The following is a 27106-nucleotide window of genomic DNA, read 5'->3' on the forward strand; positions in this document are numbered from 1 at the left end:
GGAGTACTCCGGAACTTGTGGTCCCCGCGCGCGTCTCCGCAGTCTGAGCCCGCGCGTGCGCACTGCCGCAGAACAGCTGTCCGAAGCGGTGGCGAGAAAGGGGGCGGCGCTGCAGATGTAAGTGCAAACCTGTCTCTTTCGCCTAGGAGTCACTCCGGAGCTGTACTCCCAGTCCTCCAGCTGCGACCCATCTAAGGCGGAATGCAATAGTCCTCAGTTTAGAGTTTGCTCAGGAAAGCCCATTTTATAGATGGAGAAGCGGAGGCTGGGAGAGGACAAATGACTGAACTATCATTTGAGGTCGCAGCTCAACATCAGTTCGTCCTGGAAGCTTTAACTCTCATCCCAGAAGGGTTAAGGGCCTTCTGTGGATTTTCTCAGCGCCATATGTGTCCTCCATAGTCGCTCACCTTTTTCTTTTTTCTTTTCTTTTCTTTCCTTTCCTTTCCTTTCCTTTCCTTTCCTTTCCTTTCCCTTTCTTTCTTTCTTTTCTTTCTTCTTTCTTTCTTTCTTTCTTTCTTTCTTTCTTTCTTTCTTTCTTTCTTTCTTTCTTTCTTCCTTTCAACTCACACGGTCGGCCTCTCTCTTTACATCAGCCTGGGAGCTGCTCTAGGGCAGTAATAGGGTCTGACTCCTCTCTGTGCCCCCAGAATAGTGCAGCACAGGGTCTGGCACATAATAAGTGCTAGTTGTCTTTTTTTTTTTTTTTTTAATTACTGAACTGCCCATTCTCCCAGCTTTTTCCACAGTACCATGGGGCTGTGACTCTGTCACCCAGAGGCCCCCACTTCCCTCCTCTCTTCCTTAAACAGAGCTCTGACTTTCTGATGTTGCATTTCCTGAGACGTTAGAGGGCACGGCTGAGCCCTGGCTCCTACTTCTGCTCCAGCCGAGATCTGCCCACCATGATCCTGGTGCTGATCCTGCTGCTGCTGGCCCTCTGTGAGCTGCTCCCCCCTTCTCCCTGGGTCCCAGGCTGGCTGGGGTGCAGGGAGATAGGCTGTGTGGAGCAGGTGTGGGGCAAGGATGAGGGCTACTGAGTCTCCCTGAGGGCAGGTACAGGATAGGCAGCACTAGCTGAGGGTCCCGAATTCTAGGCCAGAATAAGGGGACAGGGCAGGGGGGCCAGATCCTTGGGTCCTAAAGCAGGAGGACACATGGACCCTGAATTCCTGTTCCTGGAAGGGAAGAGGAGGGAGTGGGGACAGGATTCGCTGGGTGTGGAGGCAGGAGGATGCTAGGGTACCTGAACTCCTGGGGATAGCAAGTGTAGAATCCTAGATTCTGATGTGGGAGGGGATGAAGCCAGACCACTTGGGTCTCTGGGGAGAAGGGAGCTGGGGGTCCAGACTCCTGACCCCCAGGGAGGAGACCCTGTGGGCTCAGATTACTGTCTCCTGGAAAAGGGGAAGGGAGTCCAAGGGCCTGAACACTGGGTGTAGAGGCAAGAGGGGGCTGGGGCCAGACTTCGGGCTTCTGAAGTAGGTGAGGACTGAAGTCCACAGTTATGGCTACTGAGAGAGGTAAGATCCTGTTTCCCAGAGGAAGGAGGGCCTGGGGACTTAGGTTCCTGGGTTCACAATGAGATAGGATGGCAGAGCCTAGGGCTTTGAAAAGACTTAGCCCCTCCACCTTCCGCAGGGCCTCTGTGTGATGCAGACATCACGCCAACTGGTGAGTAATACCCTCCATCTGTTCACCTGTATGCTGCTGACAGCCCATTTCCAACTACTCAGATTTTCTCTTGGTGCCCAGCTTCACCCCAGATTTCTGTATTTTCCTCCCTCCCTCCCTCCCTTCCCTTCTTTCATCTTGTCTCCCCTCTCCTTCCTTTCTTTCCTTCTAACCTCACTCCCTTTAGTGACCAGGATAGGTGAGTCAGCTAAAGAGATGTAAGCTTCACCATATTATTCATTGACAACTTTGAACAAATTACCGCTTGCTGTTTCCTTCTCTGTGAATGGGCTTTCCTGTGGATGTAATAAAATCACCCATGTGTACGGGTCGCCTGTCTGGCTCAGCGGGAAGAGCACGGGGCTCTTGATATCGGGGTCATGAGTTTGAGCTCCATGTTGGGTGTAAAGATTACTTTAAAAATAAAATAAGGGGCCCCTGGGTGGCTCAGTCGGTTAAGCATCTGACTTTGGCTCAGGTCATGATCTCATGGTTCATGAGTTCAAGCCATGCATGCATCAGGCTCTCTGCTGACAGCTCAGAGCCTGGAGCGAGTATTTTAAAAATTAATTTAAAAACCCTTGGCTCAGAGCTTGGCATAATGCAGGGCGAGAAATAGGATCTCTGGGGGCGCCTGGGTGGCTCAGTCAGTGAAGCATCTGACTTCGGCTCAGGTCATGATCTCACAGTTCGTGAGTTCGAGCCCCGCATCAGGCTCTGTGCTGACAGCTCAGAGCCTGGAGCCTGCGTCAGATTCTGTGTCTCCCTCTCTCTCTGTTCCTCCCCTGCTCGCTCTCTCTCTTTCTCTCTCTCTCTCTCTCTCTCAAAAATACGTAAAGATTAAAAAAAAAAAAAGAAATAGGATCTCTGGCAATGCCGAGTATTGCCCCATTTGGAACCCTACATCCACGAGAGTAAGATTCTCCACCCTGAGATAGCCTTGGGTTTCTTTACAGGTTTTGGCCTTTCTTTTCTTTTTCATTCCTTTTCTTTTCCTTTCTCTTCCTTTCTTTCTTACCTTTTTTTACTTATTTATTTTGAGAGAGAGAGAAAGCACGAGTCAGGAGAGGAGCACAGCGAGAGAGGGAGAGAGGGAGAGGGAGAGGGAGAGAGGGAGAGAGGGAGAGAGAGGGAGAGAGAGGGAGAGAGAGGGAGAGAGAGGGAGAGAGAGGGAGAGAGAATATCCCAAGCAGCTCCACACTGTCAGCTTGAAGCCCAATGCGGGGCTCAAACCCACAAACCGTGAGATCATGACCTGAGCCGAAGTTGGATGTTCAGATGGCTGAGCCACCTAGGCACCCCTCTTTTCAAGTTTTCTGATTGGTGAGATCTCTTCTTTCTCTGAAACCTCCCCACCACATGACAACTTCAAATAAGAATCACCTGGAAAACAACTGATACTTAGCTATCAATTTATTTTAAATTATTATTTTTTAGTGATAAATCTAACATATATTCATGATTTAAAAATTATTACCAAAGGACTTAGAAACTCCCTCTTTCACTTCCCCATCTTCCTTAAATAAGCTCTGAATCCTTATTTAAAAAAAAATCCCCATGCATTCAGACACATGTATGTATTTATATACTTCTTTGTTTTCTTGCTGAGGCAAAATTGATATTTCATGACCTACAATGCTCTGCCTCTCACATTTTTCACTTTACAATCTGTGTTGCAGATGTTTCCGTATTATTATAACTAACTCTGCTTTTTAAAAAAAATACCGTTTAACATTTGCTGATGTATGCTAGGATTCTATTTTATTGGTCCTATTGATGTATATTTAGGTTACTTCCAGTATCCTCCTCCGGCCCTACCCCAATCAATAATTCAGCGAGTGCTCCAGTATGAGCTTTTTGTGCCCATACAGCTACATTTGTGTAGGGCAGAACGGGAATTATTGGGTTGTTTCTCATTTCCTCTGTGTATTTTGATAGAAATGGACAAATTGCCTTCTCAAAAGGTGCACTTAAGTGGACCTAACTACTCGTTTGACTCTGTCTTCACCCAAACAGGATATAAACCATTGTTTAAATTTTTGACAAGCTGATATGCAAAAAAAAAAAAAAAAAAAAATCTTAACTGTTAATTTTTTTAAATGACTGCTACTAACATTAAGCAACTTCCCCTCCCCCTGCCATGTGTTCTAATCGATTGGACTTCCTCTTCTGTGTACTGCCTTATTCATATAATTTGTCCAGTTTTCAACTTGGCTGGGTTTGGGGTTTCTTTCTCTACTCCTTTTTAAAAAATGTTTATTTATTTATTTTTTCAACATTTATTTATTTTGGGGACAGAGAGAGACAGAGCATGAACGGGGGAGGGGCAGAGAGAGAGGGAGACACAGAATCGGAAGCAGGCTCCAGGCTCTGAGCCATCAGCCCAGAGCCCGACGTGGGGCTCGAACTCACGGACCGCGAGATCGTGACCTGAGCTGAAGTCGGACGCTTAACCGACTGCGCCACCCAGGCGCCCCAAAAAATGTTTATTTATTTTTGAGAGAGAGAGAGAATGGGAATGCAAGCGGGAGAGGGACAGAGAGAAAGGCACAAAGGATCTGAAGCGGGCCCTGCACTGATAGCAGTGAGCTTGATGTGGGACTTGAACTCACCAACTGCAAGATGGTGACCTGAGCTGAAGTCAGACACTCAGTCCACGGAGCTACCCAGATCCCCCTCTTTCCATACTCTTAATCTCTGTGATTAATGAATAAGTCATTTCTGTCAGGGCTGCTGCTTGTCTTCTAGCTTATTTCTTCTATTCTCAAACACAACTTTAAAAATTTGAAGTCATCAAATTAATTAACCTGGTCTCTCCTGAGTTTCTTGTTTTATGTTTTAAGATAGCTGTCTCTGGGGCGCCTGGGTGGCGCAGTCGGTTAAGCGTCCGCCTTCAGCCAGGTCACGATCTCGCGGTCCGTGAGTTCGAGCCCCGCGTCGGGCTCTGGGCTGATGGCTCAGAGCCTGGAGCCTGTTTCCGATTCTGTGTCTCCCTCTCTCTCTGCCCCTCCCCTGTTCATGCTCTGTCTCTCTCTGTCTCAAAAATAAATAAACGTTAAAAAAAATTTAATAAAAAAAAGATAGCTGTCTCTGCCCCCAGGACAAATATATTTTCCTGTATTTTCTTCTCATACTTCAACAGTACAACAAAACAAAATAAAACAATGCAGGTCTTTAATTAACCTGGAGCTGGTTTTGGGGAATGGTCTCAGGTACAGATACTACTTTTTTTTTTTTCTACCCAAATAGATAGCGAGTTCTGGCAACTATTGAAATATGTTGACTATGTTAAAAATAGTCAAGAGCAATTAAAAATTGCAGATTTCTGGGACCCAATCCCTTGACATTATGTTTAAAAACCATGGAGTAAGGGGCGCCTGGGTGGCTCAGTCAGTTAAGCATCTGACTTTGGCTTAGGTCATGATCTCATGGTTCATGAGTTCAAGCCCTGCATCAGGCTCTCTGCTGACAGCTCAGAGCCTGGAGTGAGTATTTTAAAAATTAATTTAAAAACCCTTGGGGCGCCTGGGTGGCTCAGTCAGTTAAGTGTCCGACTTTGGCTCAGGTCACGATCTCGCGGTCCGTGGGTTCGAGCCCCGCATCGGGCTCTGTGCTGACAGCTCGGAGCCTGGAGCCTGCTTCAGATTCTGTGTCTCCCTCTCTCTCTGACCCTCCCTGTTCGTGCTCTGTCTCTCTCTGTCTCAAAAATAAATAAACATTAAAAAAAAATTAAGAACCCTTGGCTCAGAGCTTGGCATAGTGCAGGGCAAGAAATAGGATCTCTGGGGGCACCTGGGTGGCTCAGTCAGTGAAGCATCTGACTTCGGCTCAGGTCATGATCTCATCACAGATCATGAGTTCGAGCCCCGCATCAGGCTCTGTTTTGACAGCTTGGAGCCTAGAGCCTGTTTCTGATTCTGTCTCTCTCTGTCTCTTTCTCTGAGAAATGAACAAACATTCAAACAAACCATGGAGTAAAGCTTAGGAGTTGCCCTGATGCTCTGACTTGTAGCTAGTGTTGACAATCCTTGACTGGAGTCAGTGCCTCCTGTTTTGCAAGCAGGAAACTGAGGATGAGAAAGAAGCAGTGATCGCCCCAGGTGATTCTCTTCCCACCCCATCTCCTCGGGCTCTCAGGAAGCCCAGGGACCCAGGCAGCCCTGTTTATTCAGTCCCCCCAGCCTCATACCCCAAGCCGTGGCTAGGGGCTCAGCCTGCCGCAATTGTAACCCCTGGGGTCAACGTGACCTTGAGTTGCCGGGCACCTCAACCTGCCTGGAGGTTTGCACTCTTCAAGTCTGGAAGGATCATCCCTGTGCTGTACCGGGGCGTGTCCATGGAGCTGGCAGAGTTCTTCCTGGAGGAGGTGACCCCAGCCCAGGGGGGCAGTTACCACTGCTGCTACCGGAGGCTAGGCTGGGGTCTGGGTGTCTGGTCCCACCCGAGTGATACGCTGGAACTGCTTGTGACAGGTGAGGTCCTGGGGTGGGGAAAAAGAAGGGACACTGGGGCAGGATGAGGGAGGGAAAAGGAGGGACGGACATACAGGGAGAGAGAGCTGAAAGAGACATAGAGACAGACTTGTACAATGACACAGAGGAAAAGAGCCACATGGGGGGAGAAAGAGAACCAGAGAAGCAGGGGTGATTCTTAACAGGGAGGACTGTGCCCCCCAGGTGATCTTTGGCAATATCCGGAGACGTTTTTGGTCGCCGTGACTGGGGAGAGGTGTGCTACTGTCATCCAGTGGGTAGAGCGAGACCAGAGATGCTGCAAAGCACGGGGCAGCCCGCACCCTCCTCCCGTAAAACAAAGAATTATCCAGATTTATCCAAAATGTCACTAGTGCTGAGGTTAGGAAGCCTTGGGAGAAACCCCGAACCACAAGGAGAAAATATTGGGGAGACACTGCCTCTGAGATTCAGGACAGTAAAACACACGGGGGGGGGGGGGAGAGAAAAACACCGAGAATTTTGGTGAGGCAACAAGCGGAGAGAGAAAAGGGGACATGGAGGGAGATGGAGATGAAGACGCGGAGAACACAGAGGCATACTTGGGGACGAAGACACAGGGGGAACACAGGGACAAGGACGCAAAGGGCACAGAGATCCACGAGGAGGCAGGGAAACTGAGGGAGACACAGGCAGAGATTGAAAGGGACGGACAGACTGAGGGAGGGGAGGGGGGAGGGGGGATGAGGAGGGGAAGGGGAGGGGAGGGGGAGGGACGGAGGGAGGAAGAGGCCGAGGGCGGAGAGGGAAGGGGGAAACGAGGAAGGGGGAAGGGACCAGGGAGAAGAAGAGGGAGCCCAGGAGGCACCGGAGGGAGGGAGGCCGAGGCGGCAGGAGGAGGGGGAGGAGGAAGAGGGGCGAAAGCCGGGGAAGGGCGGCGGGGGGGGGGGGGGGGCGCAGGGCCGCGCCAGCGCTCGCCCCCGTCCGTGCCCCTCGCAGACGAGCTGCCGCGCCCGTCGCTGGTGGCGCTGCCCGGCCCGGTGGTGGCGCCCGGGGCCAACGTGAGCCTGCGCTGCGCGGGCCGCCTGGGGGGCATGAGCTTCGCGCTGTACCGCGTGGGCGAGGCGGCGCCGGTGCAGTACCGCCGCTCGGCGCAGCCCTGGGCCGACTTCCCGCTGCGCGGCGCCCGCGCGCCCGGCACCTACAGCTGCTACTACCACACGCCGTCCTCCCCGTACGTGCTCTCGCAGCGCAGCGAGCCGCTGGTCATCAGCGCCGACGGTGAGGGCTGCGCGCGGCCCCAGCCCCTGCTTCCGGACCCGCGGCCCCTCCGTGCTTTCCATCCTGGGGGTCCGAGCCCCCAGCCCCTTCTCATGGGACCCGGGGGTCCGGGCCCCTAGCCCCTCCCTGCTCCCCATCCTGGGGGTCCGGGTCCCCAGCCCCTTCTCATCGGGCCCGGGGGTTCGGGCCCCTAGCCCCTCCCTGCTCCCCATCCTGGGGGTCCGGGCCCCCAGCCCCTTCTCATCGGACCTGGGGATCTGGGCCCCGGGTTCCTCCCTGCTCCCCAACCCGGGGGTCCGGGCGCCTAGCCCCTCCCTGCTCCCCATCCTAGGGGCTCGGGCCCCCAGCCCCTCCTGCTACTCACCTGGGGGTCCGGGCCCTCAGCTCCTTCTCATCCGACCAGGGGGTCAGGTCTCCCAGCCCCTCCCTGCTCCCCATCCTAGGGGCTCGGGCCCCCAGCCCCTCCTGCTACTCACCTGGGGGTCCGGGCCTTCAGCTCCTTCTCATCCGACCAGGGGGTCTGGGCCCCTAGCCCCTCCCTGCTCCCCAACCCAGGGGTCTGGTCTCCCAGCTCCTCCCTGCTCTTCAACCCAAGGGTCCCGCCCCCCAGCCCCTCCCTGCTCCCCGCATCCTGGGAGTCCGGGGCCCCCAGCCCCTCCTGCTACTCACCTGGGGGTCTGCGCCCCCAGCCCCTTCTCATCTGACACCGCCGTTGGGCCCCTGGCTCCTCCCTGCTCCCCAACCTGGGGGTTCAGGCCCTATCCCCTCCTCCCCAAACCCAAGGGTTCAGGACCCCTGCTCACACTGACCCACCTCAACTTTGAGACTGGGAATTGTGTCTGCAGTGTCACCCTGGAGGTTAGAGACCAGGAGGGCAGGGCAGGCCGAAACTGGGTTCGGAAGCTGAAGACCCCTCTTCCTCGCTGCCCTGCAGGCTCAGGCTCCTTGGACTACACACAGGGCAACCTCGTCCGCCTGGGGCTAGCCGGCCTGGTGCTCCTCTCCCTGGGCACGCTGGTCTTTTTGGACTGGCGCAGCCGGAGTCGCATCCCATGTAGTGTTCGGCCCTGAGTCCTGGAGGACTGGACATAGACTCCCTGAAGCGTGAGAAGACTTTCCAGAGGTGGCGAGAAGAAGCAGGGATTCCCGGGGTTGGACCGGCGGCCCTTGCAAGAGCCCCACAGTTGGGCTGAGCCCAGCTGCTGAATAATAATCTGCTTCATACTGTGTGTTCTCCCTCCCTTCTGGGCCAGTACCTCCTAGATCCGTGGAAGGCTCTATCCGTGGTTAAGGCTTCCCAGTCACAAGGCCTGGGTTCGATTCCCAGTGCTGCTGCCTCCTCGCTGGGATACTAGGAAGATGACCTTTGCCAAGTCTCAGTTGCCTGGACTGTAAAATGGGCTCACTGATAATACTCACTTCCTAGGATTATTGTAGGATTAAGTGGGCAATACGCACAAAGCCCTTAAAAGCGACTGGCCCATAGCAAACGCTCAATAAATGTTAGCTATCGGATGAGTGTGGTTTCTACTCAAGGCTCAGGGCTGGAATGAAGTCACAGTCTTTTTTTCCATGGTGCCAGCTCCAGCTCACCTTGTAAGCAATTCGCTGCCACTTCCTTCGTGACATCATTCCCGGTCGCCGAGCAAACCTCTTTCAACCCCCTGCTCAGACCTTCCCCAAAGGTGGGCCGAGGTCAGATCAAGTGGAACTTCTCTAATTACAGCTTCATTCGCATGCACTGCAGACTGGTTTCTTGAGCCGTCATTAGGATTAAGAGGCATCCACTGCCAAGGCAACAGCAAGGGCGGTGTGCACAGTAGACCTTTGACGTGGACGTTAACACATTGCACCTGGCCTGTTTCCCCGCTGGCTCTTGGCTGCCTTCGAGGTTGTCAAAATAACATAAACCGTTCCTCACGCAGCCTGCTTGCTAACCCCTCTTACGTTTCTCTGGAAGGCCTGACTACATTCAAGTTTCTCCTGTAAAATGGAATGGAAAATGGTGGAACAGAGGGGTGGCCTGAAGCTCCCCCCTGGTCGTACGGGAAGTCAGTGGCGCATCAGGGAGGCTCCCCCTGACTTTGTGCTTCCACTCATTTCTGGTTCCTTTGCTTTTCCACCACCCCCTCGCTCATTTCTCGTCATCCATCCACCTGCTCATTGATTCTCATCCTTCTTTCCTTCCATCCCTCCGTCCCCTTTGCACTTGCTCTCATTGGATTTTCTATCCTTTCTTTTGCCCTTACCCATCATTCATTCATTCTTACACCCATTCCTCCCTTTATGAATCAGTTAATCAGCTTACTAATCCAGTCACCTATTTACTATACTTACTCAGTATCTATCAACCAACTGATGCGTTTAATTCTTTTTTAAAGATTTTGGGGGGCGCCTGGGTGGCTCAGTCGGTTAAGCCTCCGACTTCAGCTCAAGTCATGATATCAGGGTACGCTGGTTCGAGCCCTGCATCAGGCTCTGTGCTGACAGCTCAGAACCTAGAGCCTGCTTCGGATTCTGTGTCTCCCTCTCTCTCTGCCCCTGCCCAGCTCACACTCTGTTACTGCCTCTAAAAAATGAATTAAAAAACATTTTAAAAAATTTTAAAAAGATTTTGGGGTACCTGGGGGGCTCAGTTGGTTAAGTGTCCGACTTTGGCTTAGGTCATGATCTCATGGTTTGTGGGCTGGCGCCCCGCATAGGGCTCTGCGCTGACAGTTCATAGCCTGGAGTCCCTCTCTCTCTCTGCCCCTACCCCCTTCGTGCTCTCTCTCTCAAAAAGAAATAAACATTAAAAAATTTTAATTCTTGGGGCGCCTGGGTGGCTCAGTCTTGGTTAAGCCTCCGACTTCAGCTCAGGTCATGATCTCATGGTTTATGGGTTTGAGCCCCACGTCGGGCTCTGTGCTGACAGCTCAGAGCCTGGAGCCTGCTTCGGATTCTCTGTCTCCCTCTCTCTCTGCCCCTTCCCCACTCGCGCTTTGTCTCTCTCTCCTTCAAAAATAAATAAACGTCAAAAATTTTTTTTTTAATTTAATTCTTCTGGGGCGCCTGGGTGGCTCAGTTGGTTGGGTGTCTGACTCTTCGTTTCAGCTCAGGTTATCATCTTACAGTTCGTGGGTTCAGTCCCTGCATCAGGCTCTGTGCTGGCAATGCAGAGCCTGCTTGGGATTCTCTCTCTCCCTCTCTCTCTCTACCCCTCCCCTGCTCGCCCTCTCTGTCTCTCTCAAAATAAATGAATGAAGTTAAAAAAATTTTTTTAAAATAATTCTTCTTTAAAGATTTTATTTTTGGGGGTGCTTGGGTGGCTCAGTCAGTTAAGTGTCCGACTTCGGCTCGGGTCATGATCTCACAATCAGTGAGTTCAAGCCCCGTGTCGGGCTCTGTGCTGACGGCTCGGAGCCTGGAGCTGCTTTGGATTCTGTGTCTCCCTCTCCCTCTCTGCCCCTCTCCCACTCATGCTCTGTCTCTCTCAAAAATAAATAAACATTAAAAAAAAAAGATTTTATTTTTTAAGTAACCTCTACACCCAACGAGCCACCCAAACTCACTCCACCGACTGAGCCAGCCCGGTGCCCCAACTTATGCATTTACTTATCCAACAGGCCTGAAGAGTCCTTCTTCCTAAAGTGGGGAGAGGGGGAGGGGAAGGTGGAAAATGTAATAACAACAGAGAGGGATGTGTGCCCCACCGAAATGAGGCATAAAGCAGGAAAGGCACATATGAGTGCTGAGTGGCGAGAAGGGCTTGGAGACGGAAAGTGTGCGTGGGAGGACGAGAAAGGCATGCAGGGGAGCCAGGTGAAAATAGAAGATTATTGATGGCTAACGTTATTCATAGAATATTACTGAGTGAGCAGTCGTGAGAGTACTAACTGCATTCTCTACCAGTGACGGTGCCTCTGCACCGGTCGGTCCGCCGGGCAACCCCCATCATCACCACCACCAGCCCCCTACGGCCTGTGTGTGTGTCTGGTCTGGGACTTCAGAGGGCCCTTGCCGTCAGGCTGTGGGGTTTGTTCCCCGTGGTTGTGCCGCAGGACCAGGACAGCAACAGTGACGACAGCCGTCCCTTCCAGGCTGTGGAGTCAAGTCTTCTTTGGTCTCCTCGGTCACTTCCACTTCTGAATGAGGAAGAGGAAGGGGAACGTGATCACATTTAACAACTGCAAAGCAATTTACCGTCCCTGAGGCGGTGGTTCCTGGTATTCGTCACCCACAATTGCTCAGCACTTACAAGGCGTTCCTAAGGAGGCCGTGACAGATCTGCTCCCCTCCCTCCTCCCTAGTTCCTCTGGCCGGGTCCACCACTCTCAGCCTTCTGGCCTCAGAGTAGATGCCGTTTCAACTGCCAACTTTTGCCCGGCCTACGTGTGTTCCGTAGTGCCCTGTCGTCCCCGAATCGAGTACTTGGACCGTGTTCTGATTCTCTCTTTCCCAGACTAGACCACAAGATCCTCCCAGGAGTGGCCAGGTCGTTTCATCACTATGTCTCCAGGGCCTGGGAGGGGTCTTAGGAAGCACGCACTGTGTGGCTGGGTGAGCTCAGCACGCTGAAGATTAGTTATCTAAGCGGGCTCTGTACTTTCGCCCTTGGGCAACGAGCAGAATGATGGGCCCCCCCAGAACGTGATGTCCCAATTCCTGTAGCCTGTGAAAATGTTACACATGGTGAAAGGGACTTCCCGGGTGTGATTACGTTAAGGGTCACGAGGGGAGGTTATCCTGGACTATTCAGGTGGGTTCCATGCAGTCACGGGGGTCCTTATTAAAAGAGGGAGATAGAGGGGTGCCTGGGTGGTTAAGCGGCTGACTTCGGCTCAGGTCATGATCTCACAGCTCGTGGGTTTGAGCCCCGCGTCGGGCTCTGTGCTGACAGTTCAGAGCCTGGAATCTGTTTTGGATTCTGGGTCTCCCTCTCTCTCTGCCCCTCCCTCACTCATGCTCTGTCTCTCTCTCTCCTTCAAAAATAAATAAACACTAAAAAAATTTTTTTTTAATTTAATTATTTGGGGCGCCTGGGTGGCTCAGTCAGTTAAGCATCCGACTTCGGCTCAGGTCATGATCTCATGATCAGTGAGTTCGAGCGCCGCGTCGGGCTCTGTGCTAACAGCTCGGAGCCTGGAGCTGCTTCAGATTCTGTGTCTCCCTCTCTCTCTCTGCCCCTTCCCTGCTCACGCTCTGTCTCTCTCTCTCAAAAATAAATAAACATCAAAAAAAAATTTTTTTTTAATGTAATTCTTCTGGGGCACTTGGGTGGCTCAGTTGGTTGGATGTCCAACTGTTGGTTTCAGCTGAGGTCATCATCTTGCAGTTCGTGGGTTCAGGTGCTGCATCAGGCTCTGTGCTGGCAGTACAGAGCCTACTTGAGATTCTCTCTCTCCCTGTCTCTCTACTCCTCCCCTGCTTGCTCTGTCTCTCTCAAAATAAATGAATAGTTAAAAAAATAAAAATAAAGAAAAAGAATTCTTCTTTAAAGATTTTATTTTTGGGAGCGCTTGGGTGGCCCAGTTGGTTAAGCGGCTGACTTCAGCTCAGGTCATTATCTCCTGGTTCATGAGTTCAAGCCCTGTGTCAGGATCTGGGCTGACAGCTCGGAGCCTGGAGCTGCTTTGGATTCTGTGTCTCCCTCTCTGCCTGTCCCCGGCTCGTGCTCTCTCTCTCTCAAAAAATAAACATTAAAAAAAAATTTCTTGGGGCGCCTGGGTGGCTCAGTCGGTTAAGCGTCTGACTTCAGCTCAGGTCGTGATCTCACGGTCCGTGAGTTCAAGCCCCTCATCGGGCTCTGTGCTGACCGCTCGGAGCCTGGAGCCTGTTTAGGATTCTGTGTCTCCCTCTCTCTCTGACCCTCCCCTGTTCATGCTCTGTCTCTCTCTGTCTCAAAAATAAATAAATGTTAAAAAAAATTAAAAAAAATTTCTTTCAAAAAGAAGGGAGAGGCAGCAAGGTCAGAGTCAGAGAAGAGAACCTAGAGACAGAAGCAGAGGTCAGCATGAGGCAGGGTCACAAGGCCAGGAACGCAAGCTCCTCTAGAAGCTGGAAAAGTCAGGGACCTGGGTCTCTCCTACAGCCTCCAGAAGGAAGGCAGCCTCTCCACCCATTTTGGACCTCTGATTTCCAGAACAGAAAGATAAAAATTTTATGTCATTTCAGGCCACGAGTTGGTGACAATCTGTTACAATAGCAAAAGCAAAGTTAATACTATTAGCTTCAGCGGAAACCTCTTTTCCTTTTGTCGCAAACCTGGGCCTGTTCATCCTTAGGATGTGCATTTTCGGCCCCGAGCCCTGCTTCCCCTCCCAGTTCCCATTCACCCACTTGGGACACATCTGTCCAATGCCCACCTCGTGTGGGGCACTGTGCTGGTGCTTGGGGACACAGCACACACACCCTGCTCTCATGAAGCTCACCCAGGAAAGCACGGGCCAAATTGGTAGTCGCCGTACTGATCAGGGAGCACTTTCAGCTGCTGTAACCAAGAGACCCCCCCCCACCCCCCGCCAAAGAAAAAGAAAACCATGTAATTTGATTTCTCTATCACTTAACAATATATAGATGAAACAGTCTAGGGCTGTTTATCAACAGCTTTGTTTTTGTCAGTATGTAGCTTTCCTAGGTGGTTCTGAGCCAGCACGAAAGGAGGACCAAAGAGAGACAAAGAGAGATAGAGAGGGAGGGAGGGAGGTATCGCACACAATCATTTTTTAAAAATGGGAGGGTGGGGCTCCTGGGTGGCACAGTCGGTTAAGCGTCCGACTTCAGCCAGGTCGCGATCTCGCGGTCCGTGAGTTCGAGCCCCGCGTCGGGCTCTGGGCTGATGGCTCGGAGCCTGGAGCCTGTTTCTGATTCTGTGTCTCCCTCTCTCTCTGCCCCTCCCCTGTTCATGCTCTGTCTCTCTCTGTCCCAAAAATAAATAAACGTTGAAGAAAAAAATTTAAAAAAAATGGGAGGGGGTTTCTATTACTTAAAGGAAGACACGAAAAGTGGATGCTGGGAAACCATTTGCCTCTCCATCAGTACAACCAGAGCAAAAACCAAGAGGGAGTTTTGAAAGCCTCTAATAGGATTTGATCCAATCAGTGGAGATCTCTGATGGATTTGCTGAAGAAGTGAGGTGAGATCTGAAAGTTGGGAAGACCTTAACTAGACAAAGAGGGGCTGGAAGGGTGTTCTAAGCAGAGGGAACAGCCTGTGTAAAGGCTCCCTGCGGAGGAAGCTAGGGGGTTGCGGTTGGGAGACCGAAAGTCGTGTGCTGTTGCCACCTTGTGGTCACATCATGTTCCTTGATGGGTAAGGAAATCCCTGAACTCACCGGCAGCGGCAGCGCGTCACAGGACTATTCTGGCTGGACGAGTGTCACTTCCAAGCTGGAGCATTTAACTGTAAGAACTCCCTCCTCCCCACTCTGAGTTCCCTCTTGTCTCAGACACAGTGACCAGCAGTGTTTGAGATGGTGGCTGGTCCACTGGCCTGGCTGCCTGAGTGCCAAGGATGAGCCGGGCCACCCTGCAGGCGTTTTCTACACCTGTCTCCCTGCCTCAGCTGGCTCCCAGGCACTCCTCCTGGGAGCCCATCCGTGTGACCATCTTCTCGCACACCCATCTCGGTCTACTCAGGCTCTTGTAAAACGCCACACGCTGGGTGGTTTGAACAACAGAAACTTATTTCTAGCAATTCTGGAGGCTGGGAAGTCTGAGATCAGAGTGCCAGCATGGTTCTGGTGAAAGCCCTCTTCCTGGCTTACGGGTGCCCTCTTGTATCCTCGCATGGCAGGGGCAGAGGGAGAGAGGGAAGGAGAGAGGGAGAGCAGGGGGAGAGGAGGAGAGGGAGAGCAGGGGGAGAGGGAGAGGGAAGGAGAGAGGAAGAGCAGGGGGAGAGGGAGGGAGGGAGGGAGAGCAGGGGGAGAGGGAGAGAGGGAAGGAGAGAGGGAGAGCAGGGGGAGAGGAGGAGAGGGAGAGCAGGGGGAGAGGGAGAGAGGGAAGGAGAGAGGGAGAGCAGGGGGAGAGGAGGAGAGGGAGAGCAGGGGGAGAGGAGGAGAGGGAAGGAGAGAGGGAGAGTAGGGGAGAGGGAGAGAGGGAAGGAGAGAGGGAGAGCAGGGGGAGAGGGAGGGAGGGAGAGCAGGGGGAGAGGGAGAGAGGGAAGGAGAGAGGAAGAGCAGGGGGAGAGGGAGGGAGGGAGGGAGAGCAGGGGGAGAGGGAGAGGGAAGGAGAGAGGGAGAGCAGGGGGAGAGGAGGAGAGGGAGAGCAGGGGGAGAGGGAGGGAGGGAAGGAGAGAGGAAGAGCAGGGGGAGAGGGAGAGGGAAGGAGAGAGGAAGAGCAGGGGGAGAGGGAGAGAGGGAGGGAGGGAGAGCAGGGGGAGAGGGAGGGAGGGAGGGAGGGAGAGCAGGGGGAGAGGGAGAGAGGGAAGGAGAGAGGGAGAGCAGGGGAGAGGGAGAGAGAGAAGGAGAGAGGGAGAGCAGGGGGAGAGGAGGAGAGGGAGAGCAGGGGGAGAGGAGGAGAGGGAAGGAGAGAGGGAGAGCAGGGGGAGAGGGAGAGGGAAGGAGAGAGGAAGAGCAGGGGGAGAGGGAGACAGGGAAGGAGAGAGGAAGAGCAGGGGGAGAGGGAGAGAGGGAGAGACCTGATGTTTTCTCATGTCTCCTTTTCTTTTAATGGTTTTTAAACAATTTTTAAAATGTTTTTATTTTTATTTTTGAGAGAGAGAGAGAGAGAGAGAGAGAGAGAGAGAGAGACACGGAGCATAAGCGGGGCAGGGGCAGGAGTGAGGGAGACAAAAGCAGGCTCCAGGCTCTGAGCTGTCAGCACAGAGCCCGACGCGGGGCTGGAACCCACAAACAGTGAGATCATGACCTGAGCTGAAGTCGATGCTCAACCAACTGAGCCACGTGGGTGCCCCTAATGTCTTTCTTTTTAAGTTTATTTTTGAGAGAGACAGACTGTACTCTTTGTACAGAGACAGAGTACAAGCGGGGGAGGGGGAGAGAGAGAGGGAGACACAGAATCTGAAGCCGGCTCCAGGTTCCAAGCTGTCAGCACAGAGCCCAACGCGGGGCTCGAACTCACAGACTGTGATATCATGACCTGAGCCAAAGTCGGACGCTTAACCGAGTGAGCCACCCAGGCGCCCCAATTCCAGCCAATTTAGAACATGCATAGAAGCAAAAGGAAAAAAAAAATATTGAGCACAATTCCACCACTTGGAGAATAAACACTTAAAAAATACTAGATTTACCCTTCTAGATTTTTCCATGCACACGTCAGCTCCTGCCCATTGCCTGGGTCCACTGCCTGGGTTGTCTCTCTGTCTGCACCTCAGCCAGGGTCCCCGAGCTCATCTTAAGAGCCCCTTCCCACGAAAGATCTAATGAGTAGAAGATTTCACAAGAGATTTCACCGAGGAGGGAGTTCAATCATGTCCCCACAGCAAACAGTTTTCAAACCCACCACAGAACTTTCTCTTCTTCAAATTCCTTGTCCGCCATGCTGCCTGCCACTGAGGGTTCTTTTCTCTTACCTCCTCTCTGTAGGCCCTGTTGTCTCGTTCTCCCAGATCCTCATCCGTCCCTGATGCCTTGTGACTTCTTCCCTCTTTGCCCTCAGCTCCGGCTCTAACCCTGCCCTCAGGGTCCCTGGGACATCACCCAGAAGTTGTGCACATCTCTTCTGCTTACACCCTATGACCAGAAGGACCTATGGTTCCCCAATGGAGAGAAATGGGTCTCTTATTCTGGACTGCTGGGGGCCCAGCTCTTTTCAGCCACTTGGCAAAAGGGGACAAAGGCTAGCAATTTCTCCCATGCTTTGCATATTCATGGACGTGCCTTAGGAGTGGATGATTGCTGTGCTGGGCATGAAGCCTGTGGGAAGTGGCTTGAGAGTGTGTTGCAATAATCCTTTCCTAACAGAGACCAGAAGACACAAAGAGTGGGTAGGTAGAACAGAGGTTTGAAAAACTGGGAGCAAAGCTGTTCCTGCCTGTCATAGAGTCAAGAGAACGTTTTGGCTCACCACCAACAGCAAAACTCAAGGAAGATCCTTGAAGGAGGCTTGGGGGGGGGCGGGGGGCGCCATGATGCCCCAGCTCCCGACCTGGCTCCGCACCGGTAAGCCCTGCGGGGGCAGATGGGCTGTGGCGGCAGCTGGAGTTGGTGGGACCTTTGGGGGCAGTAGTGGGGTGGGGGTGAATAAGCACAGACTAGAACCTTCCATTCCCTGAATACATGTTAGGCACAAGGACGCTTTACACACATTTTCCTGTTTCCCCAAACTCAGTCATCCCTGAACTGCCCAATGAATGACATTGTGCCCTATGTCTGTGACATGTCCCGGGTTTTCACATTAGTATTTTTATGCTCAACTCTATTTTATTATTTAAAAAAGTTTTAAAAATATTTTATATATTTTTGAGAGATAGAGAGAGAGAGACAGAATTCGAGTGGGAGAGGGTCAGAGAGAGAGGGAGACACAGGATCTGAAACAGGCTCCAGGCTCTGAGCTGTTAGCACAGAGCCCGACGCGGGGCTCGAACCCATGAACTGTGAGATCATGGCCTGAGTTGAAGTCGGACACTTAACCAACTAAGCCCCCAGGCACCCCTATTTTATTATTTAAAAAAAATTTAAGTTTATTTATATTTGAGAGAGAGAGAGAGCAAGTGGGGGAGGGGCAGAGAGAGAGAAAGAGAAAGAGAGAGAGAGAGAGAGAGAGAAAGAGAGAGAGAGAGAGAGAGAGAGAGAAAGAGAGAGAGAGAGAGAGAGAGAGAGAGAGAGAGAGAGAGTGAGTGGGTGTGTCCAAGCAGGCTCTGCACTGTCAGCTCAGAGCCTGGCACATGGCTCAAACTCATGAACCCTGAGATCACGACCTGAGCCTGAACCAACATTTGGATGCTTAACCGACTGAGCCTCGATCTGTAAAACTCAGGTATTAGTGGGAAAATCCGTGCCCCTCATCAAAAACAGACCCGAACCGGCCCCAGTTTTCCCCGGTCTTGTTTCTGAGAGGTAGCAGTGAAGCCGGAAGCTATGTTCAGCTGAGAGCACCCGGCTGTGGTATCTTCCAGGGGCTTGGTGGAGAACGAGCCGGGAACTGAGAAGAGAGAGACTTTCTCACACAGGCTCAGTGATACCCTCCTGTCATCATACGACCGGGAGTCACCTTACATCTCTTAGAGAGCTTCTCCAAAATAGTCCTCTTCCCCATACTGCATTCGAGGAATCTGAAAATCAGCCCTGAAGTCCATGCCAAGGCCACTCAGCTACTAAGCAGAAAAGCTGAGCTCAAATTCTGGTCTGCGCAGGGCCAAAGACCGTAATTCTCCATGGAGCCACACGAGGGAACTGAAAGGGTCTGACGTTGGCGGGGGGGCGGTGGAGGGCTCTGGGGTGGAAACATCTGGAGGCTGAATAAAGGCAGTCATGGTTAGCACGACCACAAGAAGGTAAGTGAACAGTGAATCCCTCTTAGGAAATGTCCGGCAACCTTTTCAGAAGGGCTCTGTGGCCACAGGTTGTCGGTTCCACTCAACCGGTCAGAATGGCCCTCATCTTGCGACAAGTGTTGACGAGGATGTGGTGCAAAGGGAGCCCACGTGCTCTGTTGGCAGGAATGCACACTGGTGCAGCCACTGTGCGGAAAACAGTTTGGGGGCTGGTTCCTCAGAAAGTTAAAAACAGAACCACCCAGCGATCATTCACCCCACTTCGGGGCTGTGTGTCAGAAGGAAATGAGAACAGGAAATTGAAGGGATATCGGTGCCCCCACGTTCATTGCAGCGTTATTCACAAGGCATGGAAGTGACCTAAGTGTCCATCCACCGACAAACGATGGAGGAAGATGCAGCATGTTACATACAAGGGGATGTTATTCGGCCGTGAGAAAGAAAGAAATCCCACCATCTGAGACAACACGGAGGGACCGTGAGGGCATCGTGCTCAGTGAAACCAGTCAGAGGGAGAAAGACACTGGACTGCTTGTATGACCTCACTTGTATGTGGCACCTAAACATGTTGACTTGTTGAAACACGACGGTGGGATGGTGCTTGCCAGGAGCTGGGGGTGGTGGGGAGAGGGAGATATGGATCCAATGGTACATGCTTGCAGTTCAAGGATGAGTGAGTTCTGAGGCTCTAACGTACAGCATTGTGACCACAGAGGGCAATATGGTATTACGTGCTTAAAAAAAAGTCTCAAGATAGTGCCCAACGTCCCTGGTGTGTGTGTGTGGGGGTGGGGGGTGGGGTGGGCAGAACCACTGTTATATGCTAATCAAACTAGAACACCTATAAGAATGTGCAGGAACATATTTCTTGGGGTCAGTTTGGTCTAGATCTGAAAGTAAGGCCCCCAGAGGGGAAAGGTGGGGGACATACACTTCATCCTTCCAAGTAATACCAATCTTAGATTTCTGAGATTTACTCTGGGGCACCAAGGAGATGACTCATGGCCAACCGTAATGTCCGAGATGCGTTTCGGTCATACCTTGAGGGCAGACAGAAGTATCTCAGCACAAAGGACTGTGTTCTCAGTGTCTAGATGTCCCCTATCATAGGGCAGGGATCTCCCCACCTCACTCCATGTCCTGACTCCTGGGAGCTGTGGATACCTTCCTTTACATGGCAGAGGAGATACACACAGGGTGGCAGGTGGAATTAAACTTATCAGTTGACCTTGAAGTAGGGAGCTTCTTCTGGATTACCTGGGTGGTCACAGTGTAACCGCAGGGTCCTTAAAATAGCAAAGCAGGCAGAAGAGGGTGCCAGTGCACCAGCCATTGATAGTTTTAAAGTCAGAGGGAGGGGCGCCTGGGTGGCTCAGTCGGTTAAGCATCCGACTTCAGCTCAGGTCACGATCTCGCGGTCCGTGAGTTCGAGCCCCGCGTCGGGCTCTGGCCTGATGGCTCAGAGCCTGGAGCCTGCTTCTGATTCTGTGTCTCCCTCTCTATCTGCCCCTGCCCCATTCATGCTCTGTCTCTCTCTGTTTCAAAAATAAATAAATGTTAAAAAAAAAATAAAAAAAAATAAAGTCAGAGGGAGAGGCTGCCATGATGAGATGCAGGCATCTCTAGAAGTTGGAAAAGGCTGGGGAATGGATTCTTGTCTCGAGCCCCAGAGGGAACACAGCCCCAGAGAGACCCTGGGTTTAGCAGTGAGACTGTTTGGGCGCTTTTCTACCCCACAGAACTGCAAGATAATAAATCTGTGTTGTCACAAGCCACCAAGTTTCTGACGATTTGTTAACGGCAGCCATAGAAAATTAACACAAGGTGCAAACCAATGCCCACGCCAGATGGGTTCTTGGGCAGGATGCTGGGACCGGCCGTGAGCGGGACCTTCCAGGGTCCGGTCTCAGCGGCAGCACCCCCCCCCACCCCGGGGAGGTCCCTTGAGACAGGGCTCAGGTCTCACGGACAGACGGTTCTCTTGCAGGGCTGTGCGCTGGCCAAGGAAGCAGGGGGACTGACGGTGAGTGTTCCTTCAGTTAAACCCTCCCTCTCCTTCGCTCCAAATTCCCCACATCCCTTCTCTTTCCTTCCAGGGGTCTCCTGACAGCAGGCGAGGGCACCAAATCCTGTCCCCAATCTGCTTCCTTCCAGAGCCCCTTCCCAAGCCCACCCTCAGGGCCTGGCCCAGCTGGGTGGTGCCTCCCAGAAGCAATGTAAGGCTGCGATGCCAGACCCCGACCAAGGATGTCGACTTTGCTCTCAGAAAGGGTAATGTTATTTTGGACTTTTCACGATCACCGACTTCCAAGGAGGGCCTGGCTGAATTTCACCTCACTGACCTAAGAAGCAGCCATGCTGGAGACTACACCTGTGAGTGCTACAGACCAGGGGCCCCGGACATAAGATCACCGCCCAGTGAGGTCATCCTGCTGCTGGTGACAGGTGAGGAGCAGGACGGGCCTGGGGGAGGGACCATAGGACGGGACAGAGAAGGTGGAGAAACACAGCAACAGAATGACTTGGTCGGCCTCATCCAGGGCTCGTGGGGTGGGGGGACCTCCTTCCCGCAGAGTCGAAAGAGGGTGACACCAGGGATCTGTGTCCCACACTCAGCAGGAACCCCCTGTGGGAGAACAAGGGTGAGTGGGGGACACCGGGCTTCTCCCCGTGACCTCAGAGCCCCCCTTCTCTTACAGGAGGTCTCCCTAAACCGTCCCTGCAAGCCCACCAAAGGGGTGTGGTGACCGCAGGAGACGACGTGACCCTGCAGTGCCAGAGGCCAGACAATATTTTCGGGCTCATGAGGTTCGCTCTGCTGAAGGCGGGAGTGGCAGAGCCCATCAGGCTCCGGACCCCAGCCGGCAAGGAGGCGGACTTCTCCCTGCAGACCGTGACAGTCGGTGACGCCGGGAACTACAGCTGTGTCTACTTCCAGACCGGGACTCCTTTCTGGGCCTCACAGCCTAGCGATCGTCTTGAGATCCGGGTGAGAGGTGAGGTTTTTACCATTGGGAGGACCCCAGCTGGATTACCTGCCCGCTCAGGTGCTGCCAGTCTGTCTCCACAAGATTCTGCAGCTTGGAGCAGTCATTTGGGAAGGACCGAGGGAGGGCCAGGATTCTGTGGAATAGAGCAGAGGATCTTCTGCTGAGAGAGAGGGAGCACCAATGGTGGAGATCACATAACTGGAGGCTGGGAGGGGGGCTTCCCACTGTAGGTGACCAACTGTGTTGTGAGGGGGCCAGGCCTGGAGGAGGAGGGATCTGTAATAATTGACCCCCGCCCTCACCAGGAAAATAAGATGTAGACACAAAGTCATTGCTGTTCTCCTGGGAAGGGCACAATTCATTTAGACTCAAGTGTGGATGACACCTCCTGGGGTTATACAGGAGGAGAGTCTAGCAAGAAGGCAGAGGAGGAGGGAGAGAATAACAAAGGGTCCAGGAACATCTTTCCGAGAAAGATTCAGACTCCAGGAAGATCTCAGTTTCATTTTAACCGGGACTCTGGCACTCTTGCCTTTAGCTCAACTGAATCGAGTTTTTCTCTTCCTGCTGAGACTTTTCCTTCTTTTTGAAAGGAATGATTTTTACAAATTATGGCAAAACTGCATAAGGTAAATTTTGCCATCTTAAGTATTTAAAAAAAATTTTTTTAACGTTTATTTGAGAGAGAGAGAGAGAGAGAGAGAGAGAGAGAGAATCCAAAGCAGGCTCCAGGCTCTGAGCTGTCGGCACAGAACCCGACTCATGAGCTACAAGATCATGACCTGAGCGGAAGTCGGATGCTTAACCAACTGAGCCACCCAGGCGCCCCTTAAGTATCTGCCTCCAGAATGCTCTGTGTCTTGCGACACTGAAACTCTGTCCCCATCAAACAGCCTCTCCTCACCCCTCCTCCCCAGCCCCTGGCACCCACCATCCTACACATCGTCTTAGTCAATCTGACGAATCCAACGACCCCACATCATTGGAATCATTGAGTATGTGTCTTCTTATGTCTGGCTCATTTTGCTCAGAATAATGTCCTCAAGGCTCAGCCACACTGTAGCACATAACTGGACTTCTTCCTTATTAAGGCTGATAACGTCCCATTTTACGGATAGACCGCATTTTGTCTCTTCATCAGCTGATGGACGTTTGGGTCGTTCCCACCTATTTGGCTGTCGGCCGGTCACCTACTGGCCATCGCTTCTTCCGGATGTATACTCAGAAAGGGGATGGGGCGCCTGGGTGGCGCAGTCGGTTAAGTGTCTGACTTCAGCCAGGTCACGATCTCGCGGTCCGTGGGTTCGAGCCCCGCGTCGGGCTCTGGGCTGATGGCTCAGAGCCTGGAGCCTGTTTCCGATTCTGTGTCTCCCTCTCTCTCTGCCCCTCCCCCGTTCATGCTCTGTCTCTCTCTGTCCCAAAAATAAATAAACGTTGAAAAAAAAATAAAAAAAAAAAGAAAGGGGGTTGCCGGATTATATATTACTTCTGCTTTTAATTTTTTGAGGACCCACCACCCTGCTGTTCTCCATAGTGGCCACACCATTCTACATTTCCACACCCAGTGCACACGGATTTCTGTTGGTGTGTTTCTGAAACGGATGTTTTTTGACCCTTGTGTATTAGGGCCAGTTTTGAGGACTGAGTTTGTCCAGGACAAGGGGAGGGAGAGAGGCCAGCAGGAAGCAGGCATCCTCCCGGACGGGGGTACTGAATCCCCCAGGGTTGATATGGGGCCAGTCATAACTGCACAGGGCACTGACCAATGAACCCAGATTCTCCCAAACCACACACGGGGGAGGCATTCAGGGCCTCTGAGAAAAACCACACGGGGTACGAGATTCTGAAGTCAGTGGACCCGCAACTCACTTCTCTCCTCTGTCAAGTTGGGGGGAGAGGGGGACAGTGATGCATACATCTGACCATGAACTTCTGTGAGAAGGAGACATAATAGTAATCAGTTATAAAGGAGAGTTGGATGATTGTATTAGTCATGGCACTTGGTTCCAAGTGAAAAAAACACCGATCTCGAAGTGACCTAGAAAAGGTGAGGTCCTTGGAATTAAAGGGGTCATTCAGGGCTGCCCAACCTGGCACTACTACCATTTGGAGTTGGATAATTATTCTGGGGGGCAGGTGAGGAAGAAAAGTGCCTCCTGTGTAACATAGGATGTTTGCAGCATTTTGGATCTCTACCTACTCCACGTTCCCTTTCCCAGCTGTGACAACCATGGTGTCTCCAGACACTCCAGACGTCCCGCAGGGGGCCAGACTGTGCCCGGCCAGACACAGCTGGGATCCAGAGCTAGTGAATCTTGGGAAGCATGAGGATACCACCTGGCTTCACAAACTAGAACGAGGGACTGGAGTCTTGCCCAGATTCTCTTCCTCTCTGACACTTGTTTGTGTCTTTATTGTACCTGTTTCATTCTCTTTTAAATTTTTAAAATGTTTTTATTTTTGAGAGACACAGAGCGTGAGCGGGGGAGGGGCACAGAGAGAGAGAGGGAGACACAGAAGCTGAAGCAGGTGCCAGGCTCTGAGCTGTCAGCGCAGAGCCCGAAGTGAGGCTTGAACTCACGAACCGTGAGATCATGACCCGAGCCAAAGTCAGATGCTTAACTGCTTTATGGACTGAGCCACTCGGGCACCCCTGTTTCATTCTCTTTTAGTGGGGACCAGTTCCCTCTTTGGGGCAGAGATCTTGGCTTTTAAAGCTGAGTTTCGTAGCTCATAAATTCTACTCCTGGAGAAGCATCTGGCTCTCCTTCCCAGAACAGTTCAAAACAGACAGATAGACAGACTGGGGAGGGCTGTGAATAGTCCTGGTTAGCTCAGCCTCTAGATCGATCCTAGGAAATGCTCATGGAAGGATGCCACTCAAGAAAACCCAGCACCATCCAGGGAGACTGGAATGTAGGAGGGTAATGAACAGTTCCTAAAAGAATGAGAGTCGCTACCCTTTGATCCGATCCTATGGGCTGAAGGTCTGTGTCAACCTCCCCCCCCAATTTCATGTTGAAATCCTGACCCCTAACGTGACAGCATTAGGATGTGGGGGCCTTTGGGAGGAGCTTAGGTCATAAGGGCGGAGCCCTCATGAGATCAGTGCCCTTCTAAAAGAGACCCCAGAAACTCCCTTGTCCCCTTCCTCCACGTGGGGCTCTAGAAGTCTGCCGCCCAGAAGAGGGCCCTCCCTGGACCATGCTGCCCCCCTGGTCTCGAACTTCCCGTCTCCAGACCTGTGAGAAAAAGGTATCTGCTGTTCATCGGCCCCCTAGCCTGTGGCATTCTGTTAGAGCAGCCCCAATGGACTAAGCCGACGAGGGAGAGGTACGCCCAGCAAGTGTGTTTGCTTCAGAGTCACAGACCTCCGAACAGAGCAAGAAAATCCCAAGGTCCGGAGCCCATCGGCCACACGGGGTAGAGGAGAATGTTTGTCTCTGCCCCCTGCTGGGGCCATGGAGCCCAGGAGTGAGGCAGGGAATTCTCACATCTAGGATTCACCTGCTTCATGCTGTTTTCTAGGTCAGCGTGAAGGACATTCCATGTCCCCTCCAGGGAGAAGTAAGGCAACTGGGGGAAAGGAGAGAACAACCACACAACCAGGGATGGGCACCCGTCACTTGGGTACATGGCCCCACCGTCTGCAAGTGTGTGTGTGGACTCTTGAGTTGCAGATAATTATAACCGCTTGGATTTGGGCTGGGGCCAGTACCTAACAAGCTACCTGCCTACACATTCCTTAGCTTCCCTCTGTCTCAGCTTCTGTATCTGTCAGGGGTTGATAGTAGTACCTACACAAGGGACTCGTGCTTGGGATTTTGAGGAGTTATTTTACCTAAATCCCTCCTAAACTGTGTCCGGTGGACAGCAAAATATTATCTAAGGATCTGCCATTATTATCATTATGAAACACCCAAAACTTCCTCCTCTGACTACTGAAGCAGCTTTATGAAGAACTCCATAACTCAGGGGAGACTTTCCAGGAAACAGAGAGCCTGCATATCCCTCGGAAGGTACCAGTAAATATCCTTATCGTTATAATGAATGATAAATATTAGTGGAAAATTCCACGACCTGTTAAGGGCTTCCTGGTTCTAAAAAAGCCCATGGGTGCGTGTCTGTGTCTTTAACTCAGTTCAACTGTATGTGACACGGTTAAGCACCGATGAGATGGTCTTTCCAAAACAGGATGATAAAACAGAACGGAAAGAAAAATACCACAAGCTAGATTGGCTCTCTGTAGGAGGGGGAAATTTTACATAATTTTGGGTTCTTCCACAGCTGGTGAATCATTTTTTTTCCCACTTCTTTATTTATCCTTGGCATATGAGGACACTTCTGAGTTTCTTCCTCGATGGTCATAAATATTGCTGCTTCTGACATGAATACATCAGTGACAGGACACTTCACCAAGAGGGACCCGGGAAGCTGTTGTCCAGTTCAACGTCGACCTTTCCTGTCTTCCTTCAGCCACAGTTCCAACCCTGGCCACTGTCGCCAAGGGCAAGACTGAGGAAGAGAGGAGGACATCATGGCGGGGAGGGGGTGTTTGGCAAGCAGACGACTGGGCACAGGTGCATTGGCAGATTGTTGAAAATGGAGCCCGAGGGTTTCCCTTTGGGATCCCCCAGAGCCTTTTACAAACCCTCACAGTTTTACGCGGCTCTTGCAGGGGCCAGAACCGTGAGGCTGCAGCTACACCCCCATGTTTGACTTGTGGGGACGTGAGCGTCACCTGACTGGCCAAGGGCAGGAGGCGGGGAGAAGGTGGGCGGCAGGAATCCTGACAAAGGACAAGGAAAGAGAAGTCCCTCACTTTTGGGTCACCTCTTATTTTCCTCAGGCCACTGGTTGTCCGCTGGGGGCGATTTTGCCACTCGGCAGAGTATGGCAACGTCTGAGACAGTTTTGGCGGTCACCGCTGGGGGTGGGGGATGCTTCTGGCATCTAGGAGGTAGAGACCACGGATGCTTCAAAACACCCTACGACGCAAGGACCCCTCCCTGCAAAGAATCATCTAGCCCCAAATATCAGTGGCGCCCAAGAGGAGAAATCCTGCTGTAGACCCACCGTCTAGTTTCCAGTTAGACACCAGAGTTCTTGCAGGGAGCTCACAGGTGGAGACCATACTCCCCTCCAATTCCTGAAGCCTCGAATTACTTCAACTACGTGCCCCAGACCAGTAGCTGTTTCAGAAAATACTTACCAGTGATACTGGCATCACCTGTCTTCCTTGAAGGCCGCTTGTGATGTTTGGGTTTTTTTTTTTTT

At 52.2% G+C, this 27106-nt stretch overlaps 2 protein-coding genes across 2 annotated transcripts; both read left to right on the forward strand.

Moving 5' to 3' along the window:
• Nucleotides 1–67: 67 nt before the first annotated feature.
• Nucleotides 68–8921, forward strand: OSCAR (osteoclast associated Ig-like receptor). Its single transcript, XM_043600149.1, has 5 exons — nucleotides 68–942; nucleotides 1642–1674; nucleotides 5847–6146; nucleotides 7125–7406; nucleotides 8341–8921. The coding sequence occupies exons 1-5, from the start codon at nucleotides 906–908 to the stop codon at nucleotides 8475–8477; spliced, it is 789 nt and encodes a 262-aa protein (XP_043456084.1). The 5' UTR covers nucleotides 68–905; the 3' UTR covers nucleotides 8478–8921.
• A 6196-nt stretch (nucleotides 8922–15117) lies between these two features.
• Nucleotides 15118–22457, forward strand: LOC122495223 (T-cell-interacting, activating receptor on myeloid cells protein 1-like). The gene is made up of 3 exons (XM_043600977.1): nucleotides 15118–15162; nucleotides 20936–21284; nucleotides 21539–22457. Exons 1-3 carry the CDS (start codon nucleotides 15118–15120, stop codon nucleotides 21991–21993), a joined length of 849 nt encoding a protein of 282 aa, XP_043456912.1. The 3' UTR covers nucleotides 21994–22457.
• Nucleotides 22458–27106: the final 4649 nt, after the last annotated feature.

This window comes from Prionailurus bengalensis, chromosome E2 (genome assembly GCF_016509475.1).
Source record: "Prionailurus bengalensis isolate Pbe53 chromosome E2, Fcat_Pben_1.1_paternal_pri, whole genome shotgun sequence".
NCBI classification, from domain to species: Eukaryota; Metazoa; Chordata; class Mammalia; order Carnivora; family Felidae; genus Prionailurus; species Prionailurus bengalensis.